Below are 15,140 nucleotides of genomic sequence, written 5' to 3' on the forward strand. Positions count from 1 at the left end.
AAATGGAACAGGAACTTTTTTTGGAACCTTATGAAAGGAATAAGCTTTTTTTCCTAATTTGCAATTGTTGAATATTTTTTCATGAATTTTTCGACAATGAGAAATCTGCCGCCTTGTTCAACAAGAAAAAGTGAATTATCCTAATACTAAGAAAAATGTAGAATTCAAAAAAAAATTTGAAAAATTGTCACCCCATCCCAAAATTTGATTTAGGTGACTAATCACACGGAAAATTCCATAACGGTGGATAGTTCGATTAAAAGAATAAAAATAAAAGCATCAAGGGTATAAATAATAGTATAAAATAATAGTATGATAAATTTATATTTACACCCAACTCCCGATATAAGAACGATTGCGGACATGACTTGCATTTCTGTTGGATTTGGACGAATGACGCAACCTGAGAGGACATTAATTCTAGGAATATTGTAAACCGGTGGTTCTTATATAGAGAGTTGACGTATTTATTAATTTATTTTAAAAAATTCTTACCGGAGACACTGGAGCAGGAAGAGCCTATTCCTTGTAAGGCTCGGGCCAAAAACAAAATTCCATAGCTTCGTCCAAAAGCAAATATTAATGTTGATAAAAACATTATGATGAATCCAGTAAACATAGGGATGTCGTAACCAATCCTAAATTTTTTTTTTAATTAATAGGGATTTTAGTTTATTTAATATCTAATTATTTATTTAATTTGAAAAGAAACAAATTAATTCATCTGCTGAATAAAATTTAAGATACACAAATGTAGACATCTCCATTCCATACCGCTTCATGTCACGTTTAGGCGCTATACCGCGCCACATCGCGTTTAGGCGGTGTGCAGCATTCCGACAAATTTTTTCGCTCTATATCCCAAAGTCTTACACAGTCTTATTATACAGGTCTCCAGGTTATACACAATACTTAGAACTGTACAGCGAACAAACGCGACAGAGAGCTGTATACCGCCTAAATGTGACGTGGTTTGATTTTTAAACAACGATCGCTATTTTATCAATATTCAACTCTTAAATAATTTGTTGAGGACTTCCATCAGGATTACGAAGACAAAGTACACTGTCCAAACGCGACGTGGTTTGATTAAAAAAAAAGATCGCTATTTTATTAATTTTCAACTCTTTAATATTAAGTTGAGGACTTCTGCTAGGATTATGAAGAAAAAGTATACAGCCCGAACGCGAAGTGGTTTGATTTTTAAAAATCGACCACTTTTTTATCCATTTTCAACTCATTAATATTTTTTCAAAGATTTCTACCAGGATTATAAAGAAAAAGTACACCGCCCAAAAGCGGCGTGGCATAGTATACCGCCCAAACGCGACGTGGAGCAGTATAGAATGGAAGCGTCGATATTAAACTTTTATATTATTTATTAAAAATCTTTTAATACAAACTTGTGTGTAAGTGGTCCAACAATAGGATTTGCTAATAATTGTACAAAAGCCTTGGAAGCAAACATAATTCCAACTGCAACAGTTTCCTCTACCAATTCTTTATGTCTCTGCGTTCTTTCCTTGTCTTCGATGCTTGTTATATTTATTGTTATAGTTTCTGAATTTATACCAGAAAAAAAGATTTATTATTATAAATTTAAATTACTAACAAGGGAGTGTCCACATATTAAATAACACTCTAGTAGGGCGGGGAGGGGCATTTTAAATCCAAAAGACGAATTTTTTAAAAGACCGTTTCATTTTCAACCCGAAAAATTAAATTTTCGACAAATAGTTAATTTTCAATCAAGAAAGATGAATTTTTTTCTATAAAAGATAAATTTTCATTCCAAAAGGACGAATTTTCAACAAAACAGTTGAATTTTCAAAGAAATAATTAAACTTTCAATAAAATAGTTACATTTTTTACCAAGTAGAATTTTGCACCAGTTGAATTTGAAGAAAAAAAAAGGAATTTTGGACAAAATATTAGAATACACAACCATATACCAAATAATGGAATTTTGTACTAAAATGCTGAATCTTCACAAAAAAATGGATTTTTTCAAATTAATTAAACATTTAACCAACCGTAGTTTATGTTTAAACCAAAGAAAAAAATTCTCAAAGAAACATGCAGTAGTTAATATTTTAATAAAAAAAGACAAAAACAGATTAATTTTTAACAAAACAGTTGCAATTTGGACCAAAAGAATGCATTTTTTACTAAAAAAGATACGTTTTAAACCGAAAATGGAATTGTTAAATTTTGAGTTCGAAAAAATAATGTTCAGAAATATTTTAATGATTGAACAAAAATAGCAATAATTTTATAAGAATTTCGAAGATTCAAAAATAATTTTAAAACATTTTATTACATAAATAAAAGTAAAAAAATAAAAAAAAAAAATAAAAATACATACAATTTCTCAAAGATTTCAAATGTCTTTAAAATATATTACAACGACTTCCAAAATTAAAAAGATTTGACAAAAATCTCGATGATTTCACAAAGATTTCAAAAGATTTCCGAATATTTTACAGATTTTCAAAACATCAGAAATGTTTCAAAGATCTAAAAAGATTTCAAAATATTTCCAAAGGTTGCAAAATATTTTTCAAAGATTTTACAATAATTTAAAAAAAATTCAAAGATTTTAAAGATTTCAGAAATATTTCAAAAGATCTCAAAAATTTGAAACGACTTTCAAATATGTTACAAAGATTTCAAAGATTTCAATAGATTTCAGAACATTTCAATGTTTTAAAACATTTTAAAAAGATTTTAAAGATCTTATTTATAAAGATTTCATAAAGATTTCACAAAAATTTCAAAAGATTTTTAGAATTTTAAAGATTTTAAGTCAGTTCAGAAGACCTCGAAAAACTTCTCGAAAGGCTTTCGAAAAAGATTTGCAATGATTTTAAAAGACTGCAGAATATTTTTTTAAATTTCCAAGATTTCACAAAGATTTTCCAAAGAATTTTAACGATTTCAATAATTTCACAAAGATCATTTCAAAAAATTGTAAAATATTTCACAAAGATTTTACAAACATTTAACAAAGATCTAACAAACATTTCATAAAGATTTCACAAAGATTTCAATAATTTCACAAAGATTTTTAAGGTTTAAAAAAGATTTGTAAGATTTCAATAATTTCAAAAAGATTTCTTAGATTTCACAACAATTTCAGAGATTTCAGAAGTATTTCAAAGTTCTCAAAAGACTTGAAAGATCTTAAAAGATTTCAAATAATTTCCCAATATTTTACAAAAATTTCAAAAATTTTAAAAGATTTGAAACAATTTCCAAAGATTGCAAAATAATTTACAAAGATATCACAAAAATGTATCAAATATTTAACAAACACTTAACAAAGATTTCCCAAAGATTTGAATGATTTCAAAAAGATTTCAATAATTCCACAAAGATTTTTAAGATTGCAAAGATTTAAAAAGATTTGAGACATATTTCAGATATGAAAAGATTACTAACAATTTTTAAACGATTACCAAGTATATTATAAAGATTTGAAAATTTTTTCATAATTTCAAAAAACATTTCAACAGATTTCCAAAGATTACAAAAATACAAAAATCAAAGATTCAAAAGATTTTAAAACACTTCAGAATATTTAATAATAATTTCAAAGATCTCAAAAGATTTCAAATGATTTTCAAATATTCTACAAAATTTTCAAAAATTTGAAAACGTTTCAAAAGATTTCAAGGATTTCAAAGGCTTCACAAAGATTTCATAGATTTCAAAAGGTTTCAAAAGATTTCTCAAAGTCTTCAAATGATTTCAACAAATTGCCAAATATTTTACAAAATTAAAATATATGGTTAAGAATTTATGTGTTAGGTTGCAAATTAATATTTTTTATTGAAAATTATGATTTTTTTTTTACCAAAAATGTTACAACATTTTTTGTCGATTTTTTCTGTGTTCATCTTTTGATAAAAAATTATTTTGTTGTTGTTGAAAATTTAACTATTTCGTTAATAATTTATTTTATCTGCTTAACAAAATATTTCTTTAAATAAAATTTAAACTATGCTGTTTTCATTGAAGATTTACCTTCTTAGTTGAAAATTCATCTATTTTGTAAAAAATCTTCTTTTCTTATTAGAAAATTAAGCTTCTTGTGTGAAAATTCAAGAATTAGGTTTCAAATTCTATGAAAAATTAAAAAGGATCTTTGAAAATTCATATATTTTGTTCAAAATTATTCTTTTTTCGGAAGAAAATAAAATTTTTTTGTTAATATTTCATTTCTTTGATTGACAATTAGTTTTTTATTGAAAATTAATTTTAACAACTAAAAATTTAACTAGTCCATTTTTATTGAATTAGTTTTAACGTAAATTTATTCATTTTGGTTGAAAATTCATCTGTTTGGTTGAACATTTAACATTAAAATTAAACTATTCTATTTTTTTTGAAAATTGATCTTTCTTAGTTAAAAATTCATCTATTTTTTGAAAATTTTGTCATTTTCTGGTAGAAATTTCATCTTTTGGGTTCAAAATTCAACTATTTGGTCAAATTTTTGTTTATTAAAGGTGTATCATTTTAGTTAAAAGTTTATTTGCTTGGTTAAAAATTGAACAAATTTTGAGGAAAATTTATTGTTGTTTTTTAGTATTGAGAATGAATGTTTTTCATTAAAAATATACCTATTTCATTTTTGATAGAAAATTGATCTTTTTCAGTTGAAAATTCACTTATTTTCTTTAAAACACCCTTTTTTAATTCGAAATTTAATTATTTTCGTAAAAAAGACATATTTTTGGGTTGTAAATTCAACATTTTTGTTCTCAAAAATTCCTTTTGATGACTTAAAAGCTCAATATTTTGGATTAAATGTTTTTCTTCATTGATTGAAAAAATCTTTCTTGGTTGACACTTCAACTTTTTTGTTTAAAATTCTTATTTTCTCGTTTAATTTAATAGTTTTTTGTATTGAAAATTGAAATATTTTCTGTTGGAAATATCAACAATTACACTTTTCGATCATTTTTCTATCATATATTCATTAATTTGTTTGAGAATTTAGTTATTTTGTTCAAAATTCAGTTTCGATTGGTTGACTATTTATTATTTCAACTTAAAATGTAATAATAAAATTTTACATTAACACATCTTAAATTTGTGTTAGTTCTATTATACACTCAAATATGACATTAAAAAATTATTTCAAAACTTTCCTGGCATACCTATGTTTTGCAGAAAAATTTAAAAAAATTTCCAATTTTTTTTTAGAATTTTAATAAATTTTCAAAAAATTTCACAATTTCTAAAAATTACCACAAATCTTAACGATAAATTTCCAGATGTTTCTAAAAATTATCAAGAATTTTCCAAATTTTGATAAGCTAACATGTAGATTGTGGACGCTCCTTAATTCAATATAATTATTATTTACCAATAGAAGAGACAGGATTAGGTTTCAAAAATTCTAGATGAGATGTATGAGCCGCTGATGAGTTCGAATTACAGAGACACCTTCCAGTTGTTGTTGTTGTCGGCATTATTGTTGTTGTTGTTGTCGGGCTGACGGTTGTTTGCGGATGATATCCTTCGAGATGTTCACTTAAGGTTGCATTTGGGTGTCGAATATCATACAGGAATTCCGGGATGATCGGGACTGCAATTTAAAAAATATATAATTAATGTCCTCTTTAATAATCCTCAAAATATTTTCCAAACATTTAGCTTTAGAATTATGGATCAAAAAATTTCATTTTCAGGTATCACAGTCCATCTTATTTTTTACCTAATCCCCTTTTTCCCCATTTTCAAAAATTTCCCCTTAAATTTGAGAAATTATTAAAAATTAATCAAATCGGGAATATTTGACTCTTTATGCCATTATTTTCTCAAAAATTTACAAAATTAATTTTCGGGATAACTGAAAAATCCCGAAAAATAGATTTCCTGAAAGTAAAATTTTCGAAAAATAAAAATTCTTGAAACGCAAAACTGTTGAAAAATTTAATATTAGAAACAAAAGATTCCTGAATGTGTAAAATTTCCGACATATAAAAAAAACGAATTTTCTAATTCCCGAATAATAAAATTTGCTAACAACTTATAACATTACCGAATTTCAAAATTTCCAACAGAAAATTGCCGAATTTAAATAATTAAATTAAATTAAAAAAATTTATTCAATAAAAATGAACTAATGAAATACTTCTAAGAAAGGAATTTTGTTTTTAATTTTCAGTGTATTTAAATAAAATTTATTGTTTTTTTGAATGTAAACAATAATTTTTTAAATCAATAAACTTAAAAAAATTGTTCTTAGATTAAAATATTTAATTATTGCATTTTTAATTAATAAACAATACTGACGAAAAAATAATTTCTTTAATTGTTTACAGTTGGGATTTTTTTAGATTTGGGAATTTAGAAATTTTCAATTGGGGATTATTATATTTCAGCAAATTTATTTTCGGGATTCGTAAATTACTCCTAATTTTCAACTAAACAGTTGCATTTTGAAACGAAATATATTAAAGGGCATATCCGGGTAAGCATGCAAAATCTAACCCGCATGTATTAAATTTATGTCACAGATTTGCATCCATGTGGAGTAAAATTTCTCTCAATGATAACTCAAAAAAATCATCTTTGTTTAAATTTTTCTCGAAAATGGCTTAACCGATTTTTATAAAAAAATTTTGAATCTGTAAATAAGAAATTTGAGGTTATGTTCTAGAGTGACCACACCCATATATTTTACACAAACATTCGTTAGAATATCCTTCATAACATATATTTTGGTTCCAATAACTTATTATTTTTTAGGCTTATTTGTTTTGAGGTTATACACATAAAATGGCCTTTAAAACTTCCCAGAATCTGGAATCTTCAATGTTTTGAAATCTTTTTAAAGTTTCTTAGAACATTAATTTAAAAAAAAATCATTCGAAATGTTCTGAAAAATCTTATTAAAATTTGATATTCTCTGAAAAGTATTCAAAATTCTTGAAATTTGTTATCAATTTTTTGTCCAAAATCTACATTTTTAAATTTTGTTCAAAATACTTTCAATTTTAAAATTATTTTAGAATTTTTTAAAAACTTTTAAATATCGCTTTAACTTACACGAATATTTTTTTAAATTTTATGTAAACTTGTAAAATTGATTAATTTTGCTTTAAAATACACTAAATTCTTTTTAAAATAGTTAGACAATCGTTTAGCAATTTTTAAATCTTTTTCAAATTTCTGTTAAATTTTCATTTATGAAATAAAAAATCATTTGAAATTTTCCCAGGAATCTAAAGAAAAGTTTGTATTCTTTTAAAACCTTTCAAAATTATATTCAAAACTTCTAAATATCCTTTGAAAGAATTCAAAGTTTTCCTAATATTTTTTAGAATCCTGCAAAATTAAAAATTGTATTAAAAAATGTTCTAGATTATTTTTGGATATATTTTGTATTATATTTTGCTTTTAACTCGTCTACATTAAAATAATTAAAAATATTTTGAAATGTTTGTCATTTATTTTCCAAAATAAAAAATCAGTTTAAATTTCCCCAGAAATTTAAAAAGAAAATTTGAATTTTCTTCAAAACTTTTAAAATTCTCAAGAGGCTACACATTAAAATTTGTATGTGAGAGTACTGCTACCTTTGTTTCATTAATTATTATTAAATATATTATTTACTCGTAGGTAACCATACATTTCTCATAAAATTGAAATTTTCAGACTTCTTTTTTTAGCGGAAAAAATGAAAGCACCTTTCCTGACAATAATAATTTCGACATTGCAATAAATTCGAGATATTAAGCGAAAATAGCGCCATGCAATTTTTAATAATTGGACAAATAACAAAAGCGAGCTACGCGCGCGCATACTTGTTTTTAGAAATCTTGAAAGGGTTGCTTAATTTTATGGATTAATAATACAAAAATATTTTAATTTTTCAGAATTTCAAGAAAACTTTTGGAAAAATTCAAAGAATATTAAAAGATATTCAGAAGGTTGAAAAGATTTAAAAACGGGTACAAAATTATTTCAACTTTAAGAAGATTTCCAACAAATGTAAATAAAATGTAAATTTTTGAAGATTTCGAAAAGAATTCTGAAGCTTTTTATCAAGTTTAACGACTTCAAGAACAAAAAACTTTCTTAAGATTAATAGAAAAACTTTTAATGACTTAAAAAAAAAAATTAATTTTGAAAAAAAGTTTCAAAACTTATCAAAACTTTCATCAGATAGATATTCATCTCCCTAACTCCTCAAAGTACTAAACATCTTTTATTGCCTAAAATAACAATTTTGGTGTCATTTTTTTCCTTTCCTGACTGAAAAATGAAAGTAAAAGTTCAAAATCGATTTACTGATTTGCGTTTGGTAAACCGCCTTTAAGAATTATAGATAATTTTGTATATCTTTACTGTATATAGAGAAAAAAGGATTACATGCGTATTATATATATGTGTGTGTGTGTGTATGCATGTATGTGTTCAGTATTATGCCACTCCATAAATGCATGACCACTTATCTGGATTGCTGGCTTGACATACGGAGGGCCATACGTTTCGAATACAACCCCACTGAATTAAACATTCTGTGGAGGTGTTAAGGGTGAAAAGTTAAAAGCTCGAAACGACAAACGACCGAGAAACTGACCGCATCTATAAAATTTATATTGCCCGGAAAATCGCATTTTTCCCATTACAGAAGCACTTTTGAGTTATTTAGAAATATATATATATATATAATATTCATTTGATTTATTCATTTTTAGTATAAAACAAATTAATATTATATATAATACTTCACACTATATATAAACTATATATAATCTTTCCGAATATAAAATTTAAAAAATAAATATGTATATATAATATATATAAATATATGAACCTATCAGGGATATGTAAAGTTTTTATAATTACTTTTTTCACCCGTCTACTTTTTCATCACAGATTACCACACAAGCCCCCCCCCCCCCCCCCCCCCCCCCCCAGAGTGACGTCAAAAGTGAGAATATCCCCGACCCCTCTTTTTAAGTCCAAATCTTGTCTTCGGTTTCATTTCATGAACAAATCAAAATAAAACACAAAATATAGAAACCTAATATTTTTAAAGACTTTACAGACACAAATGGTCTAAAAATAAAGGAAGCAGTGTGAGTTTTCACGAAAATAAGAGGGGCATAAATTCTTTTAAATAAAATTAACCTTATTAAATTTAATACTAAACAATTAAGTTTTTGAATCGAAACATATTGCATTTTCAACAAAATAATTGAATTAGTAATCAAATGATTAAGTTTTCTACATAAAGAAGAATTTTTGTAAAATAAGTTTAATTTTTAACCAAATACTGAAATATTCTACCTAAAAAGATGAACTTTCAACCAAATAGTGGAATTTTCAAGGAAAAATTCATTTTCTATAAAAACAGACGAATTTTTAACAGAATATGTGATTTTTCAACTAAATAGTTAAATTTTTAACAAAATATTTACATTTTTGAACAAAGAGATGAGTTTTCAGCCAAAAAATGAATGTTTATTAAAACAGTTAAATTTTCAAATCAAGAGATGAATTTTCAATTAAAATTATGAACATCCGGAAAAAAAAGAATGTTTAATCAAGTATTTCAATTTTTCACAACTAAACAACTTTCAACTTATTTCTTTTAAAAAAAAATTTCAACAAAGTACATACATTTTGAAATAAAAATTTTTAATACATTTTTAATAAAATAGATAAAATTTTACCCAAATAATTGAATTTCGAACTAAAAAGATACATTTGCAGCATAAAACACGAATTTTTAACAACAAAATTAACTTTAACAAAAATTTGAAATTTCCTACAAAGCAGATTAATTTTTTACCAAATAGTTAAAATTTCAAGGAAGGATATTAATAATTTAATTATTTAATTTTTTTGTTAGAATTATTATTTTTATTTATTATTTTGTTATAGTTGATCATTAATTTTCTAGAAAAAAGATGAATTATCAACAAAATATATGAATGTTCAAACAAGTACTTGAGTATTTAACTAAAAGAGGTGGATTTCCAACCCAATAGTTGAATATTTTAAACTAGAAAAGATAAAATTTCATCCAAAAATGAAATAGTTAGATTTTCAGTTAAAAAACCAATTTTCAACTAAGTATTTTAATTTTTGGCCAGAAAACGGCTTTTTAATAAAATAGTTTCATTTTGGACCAAATAATTAAATTATCAACCAAATAATATAATTTTTAAGAAATAAGTTGTATTTTTAACAAAAAATTGAATTTTCAACCAAAAGAGATAAATTGTGAACTAAAAATATGCTATTAGCCTTTTCAATTAAAAAGAATGAACCTTCAAAGAAAAAACGTTGGATTTTCTTATTGGGGTCTACTAATTCATTTCTCTTTTTATCGAAAAAACGAGAAAAAGGGGAGATTTATTGAAAACAGGGGGAAAAGGAGAATTATTTACACAGGGGGTCAAGAATTTAAAATCTATATTTAGATGCTTCGCTCCCGAAATAAATTAACTTTGTTTACGTTTTTTTAATTATCAAAAAATTATTATTTAAATTTACGTTTGCCCCAAAGTGCTTGCAAAGATTTACAAAGCTTCTATTTTTTTTCTAATGTTATATTTTGAAATTATTTAAAGTCGATATTGCATGCAAAATCTTTTTCTAATCTGACCAATTCCTCCTGCATTTACGTTCTTTCGCAGAATATTGCTCTGAGTAATATGATTGCTAGATAAGACGCGGTTGCATCATTTTTAGGAATTGTCGAGCTCTCATATAAAAATAGAAATGAAAAGACAAGCGGAAATCGAGAAAAGGCTTTATTTTAAAATTGAAAAAATTAAGTTATAAAATTTTAATTGAAAAATTTTTTTTCCAAAATATTCAAATAGATTTATGAAGATTTCAAATATGTCCCCAAAGAATCCAGAAAAGTTCAAAGAACATTTTTCGAATTTCCCGGTTTTAACAAAATATTACGAGAAATTCGAGTCAGTTTTAAAGGTATCAGATAAGGACTTTTAGAAATTTGCAATAACTTAAAAAATATTATATACATTTTTGGAAATAGTTTCAATTTTAAGAATATTTTTAATCTCTTTAAAACTTAAAAAATTCCTGAGTAATTTTTAAAATGACTCGAATTTTTCTCAAAATCTTGAAAAAAATTCAAAAATGAAAAAATTGCTTTTAAATCTTATGGATTTTGTTTAGAAATGTTTAGGAATCTTTTTAACAAAGCAGCTCCACTCGCAAAAACGTAGTTGAAGTTTCAATCAGTGGAAGCTTCTAATGTGTCCCCTAAGGGTTTACATTTTTCTTACACCTTCTTTATTCCTTTACACACCCTTCACACACTTACTTGGTGGTGGAAGGGGGACCTACAGTTTAAGGTGGGTAACAATTCAATTTTAAACGAAAAAATATTAATTTCTAACCAAAAATAGAATAGTTAGATTTTTAGTTCATAAATTTAATTTAATAAAAAAAGAATTTCCAACAAAATAGTTTAATTTTCAATCAAATAGATCATTTTTCAACTAAAATTATGAATTTTTAACTAGAATTGTTAAATTTTTTATTAAAAAATCAATTTTCCACAAAGTGGAATAATTTTTAACTATAAGAAATGAATTGTCATTGAAAATATTTCTCTCTTGATATATTTTAAACAGTCTCGATTTTTTTTTGATATTTCGGGATATTTTGAAATTTTTCCTTATAATTCATTTTTCAAAATAAAAAACCATTACAAATTTTTCCATGATTCTCAAGAACAATTTATTGTTCTCTTAAAAAATTCAAAATTCTTTAAAGCTTCTTTTCCCCATTTAAAAAAAATCTACATTATTTCAAAAAATTCAAAATATTTACATTCTTTCAATTATTTTTAGTCTTTTCAAAATTAGTAAATATCTGTAAAATTTAGAAAATTATTTTAAATGCTTTGAAATCTTTTTGAACATTATCTTAAAATTAATTTTTCAGAATATAAAATCATTTAAAGTTGTACCATGTTTAAAATTTTTTGAAATATTTTCAAATTTTAAATAGTTTTTGAAATATTTTCAAGGCTTCTAAATATTTGTTAAATTTTTTCTCAAATTTTTCAACAATCTTTCAAATTAAAAAAAATAATTTTAAAGTCTTCGAGTTGTTTTTACAAATTTTCTCAAATGTTATTAAATCTTTTAAAAAAAGTTAAAAATAAAAAATTATTTATATTTTTCCAGAAAGTTTTTTAAACAATTTTTTTAATCTCTTAAAAGCGTTCAATATTCTTAAAAAGGTTCAAAATTTTATTTTGAAATGTTAAAACGCCTATAATTTATTTGAAAATTTTTGAAATCTTTAAAATTTGGTTTAAAATTTTGTCAAAACTGCTGAATATTTTCTAAATTATTTGAATTTCTCCTACAATTTCTGAAAAATCTTTCAAATTTTAAATTTGCATTAAAATATTCTAGATAATTTTCGACATTTTCAGAAATATGTAGAAATATTATGGAATCATTTTAAATTTTCTTTAAAAATGTAAACCTTCTGAATTCTTCATCTAAATTTTAGGGAATCATTTGAAATGTTTTAAATCTGTTTTAATCTGGCTTAAAATTCATTTTTCAAAATTAAAAATAAAAATCATTAAAAATGTTCCCATTATTTTTAAGGAATTTTTTTTTCTTGAAACATTTCAGTTCTTAGAAAAAGCTTTAATACATATTGTTTAGAGGTTTTTTAAATCTTCTCAAGACTTATATTCGAATATTTTGAAAATTTCTAAATACTTCTAGAAATAATATATAATAATAATAAAAAATAATTAAAATAATCTTTAAAAATAATAACTAAATCATTTTAAATGTCCAGGAAAATCTTATTGTTATTATTATTGGTAAAGTTTTTGTTATCAGTACCGATAATTTTTTAAAATATATTGTGAAAATAAAATTCCATCAGGATTTATCAAAATAATTGCTTCAAATAAATATAATCAATCGTAAGATCAAAATGACTTCGGTCATTATTCATATCTTCGTATCATTTATCATTCGATTAAATCTAGTTATAATTTGAATATGAAAGAAAAATAATATAATGAGTTATAAATAAAATAAAGCTTTGTATAAAAGAACATTTACAAAATTGATTCTCCCGGAAAAGGGTCTTTTTTCACGGTTTTTGGAAATTAAAAAATGAAATTTTTCAATGCACTGTGCCACTTTTCGAAAAGTGAGTTGAAAAATATTATACTAATTATAAACTTAGTATAAAATTATAAGTAAATTATTAAATTATTAATAATTAATAAAAAATAAATAATAATTAATAAGGTCCGAAAGACGGCTTTTTTCTAAAATGGTTCCCCTAAATAATATTTCTTTTGGTGTAAAAATGTCCGCTGAATTTTAGTAGAATTAAAAAAATATATTTCCGGGTTTTTAAGCAAATTTTTGAAAATGTTTTGGTTTTAATTGCCGTTGTTATTAAATTATTTGACTTCGGAATACATCCATTTTTTATTTTTAGTTAAATATATTACAAAGATTTTTGACAACAAAAAAAATAAATATTAATGACCTGTTTTTGAAAAAGTTGCTTATTTTATTTGAATTGACACTAAGAATCGATTATTTTCACTTTTGCTAGTTACAATGGAAATAAATAAAAGCAATTTCTGAAAAAATTTAACAACAGAAATTGTAATGAAATAAGGAGTTTTTTTTAAAAAGATGCTTGACAAATCCACGAGAGTGGGAGAAAAATTTATTGGATTTTTTTCTGGAATTTTCATGCACATAGCCCCCAAATTTTTTCGAATTCATAAAAAAATAAATGCGTGAAAAAAAAGATAAGTAGAGGTTCCGCAAGTCGAATGAAGTTTAAAACATATTTCCTCTAAGAAAGAAGACGTTTTTTGACAATTTTATTCAAAAATGTCAATGTGATTTGAATCGAGTTTAAACTCAATATTTTTTCCAGAATTTGCCATATAATACGAATAAAAAATTACTTTTTAAATAATACACCCATTAGTCTATTTCATACAGTCCCAAAAAACCCTTGTTTGTGAAAAATTTGATTTTGCGAGTTATTTATTATTATTATTGTTTATAGCTATTTTCTTTTAGAAAAGTGTTAAAAAATCGCGGTTTTTCCAAATTTTAAAAGTTATTATCAACTTTTCAGTTAGAATAAACAAGAAGTCTGTACATTTTAATATAGATAATTGTTTAAATAATTTATTATTTTTTATCAAAACATTACCGTAAAATAATGCAAGAAAGTTCCAGTTTTTAAATAATTTTCCACACTTTGTCCACTTTTTAATTTAAGTGATGTAATAATTAATTCAAGTTAACAAACATATATTTTAAATAATTTATTACTATTTTTAATAATAATCATTTTTAATAATGCTGGAAAACTGCTGTTTTTTCAGAAATTTTAAAATTGTTGCCCACTTTTCACTTACAGGGATGTTATGATTAATGAAATTTAACAAACATAATTATTGCAATATATTATTATTGTTTATCAATATCTTTTATAGTAATGCTAGATAGTTGCGGTATTGTTTCTGAAATTTTGAACTTTTTGAACTTTTTAAACTTTTTCATTTGAAGTGAGGTACTAATTAGCTTAAGTTGATACACACACACATGATTGTTTAAACAATTTTTTATTATTTTTCATAATATTCTCCTATAATAATGTTAGAAAGTTGTCGTCTTTTTTAAAAATTTTAACTTCTTAACTTTTCACTTAAAGTGTGGTGATAATTAATGTAATTTAGCAAAAATAATTGTTTAAACAAATTATTATTCTTTATAAGTATCTTTTCTTATATCAATGCTAGATAGTCGCCGTTTTCCTGAAGTTTTCTACTTTTTATCCTTTGCTAACCAGACTGAGGTAATAATTAACTCTAATTATCAAACGTAGTTTGTTAAGCAATTTATTATTATTTTAAATAATATTCTCTTTGAATTATTCTAGAAAGTTGCGTTTTTTTTTGAAATTTTAAACTTTTCAGGCACTTTTCACTTACTGAGGCAAAAATGAATGCAAGTTAACAAAGTTAATTGTTTAAACAGTTTATTATTGTTTATAACTATTTTCTTATGGATAATTGCTAGAAAGTTGCGGTTGTTTTAAATGTAACTTTTCTTTGGATT

At 23.9% G+C, this 15,140-nt stretch overlaps 2 protein-coding genes across 5 annotated transcripts in view; one reads left to right on the plus strand and one right to left on the minus strand.

Annotated features, from left to right (window-relative positions):
- Nucleotides 1–15,140, plus strand: part of LOC117171419 — a 71,238-nt gene that overhangs the window by 35,689 nt on the left and 20,409 nt on the right. The window lies entirely within an intron of this gene.
- Nucleotides 1–15,140, minus strand: part of LOC117171418 (synaptic vesicular amine transporter) — a 111,811-nt gene that overhangs the window by 14,494 nt on the left and 82,177 nt on the right. Inside the window, exons 3-5 of the mRNA XM_033358721.1 lie at nt 5,375–5,596; nt 1,404–1,560; nt 496–638 (exon numbers count right to left, since the gene is read on the minus strand). Of these exons, the coding sequence (XP_033214612.1) occupies nt 496–638; nt 1,404–1,560; nt 5,375–5,596 (522 nt within the window). The remainder of the gene's footprint in view (nt 1–495; nt 639–1,403; nt 1,561–5,374; nt 5,597–15,140) is intronic.

The sequence above is a fragment of the Belonocnema kinseyi genome, chromosome 4, assembly GCF_010883055.1.
Source record: "Belonocnema kinseyi isolate 2016_QV_RU_SX_M_011 chromosome 4, B_treatae_v1, whole genome shotgun sequence".
Taxonomy (NCBI): Eukaryota; Metazoa; Arthropoda; class Insecta; order Hymenoptera; family Cynipidae; genus Belonocnema; species Belonocnema kinseyi.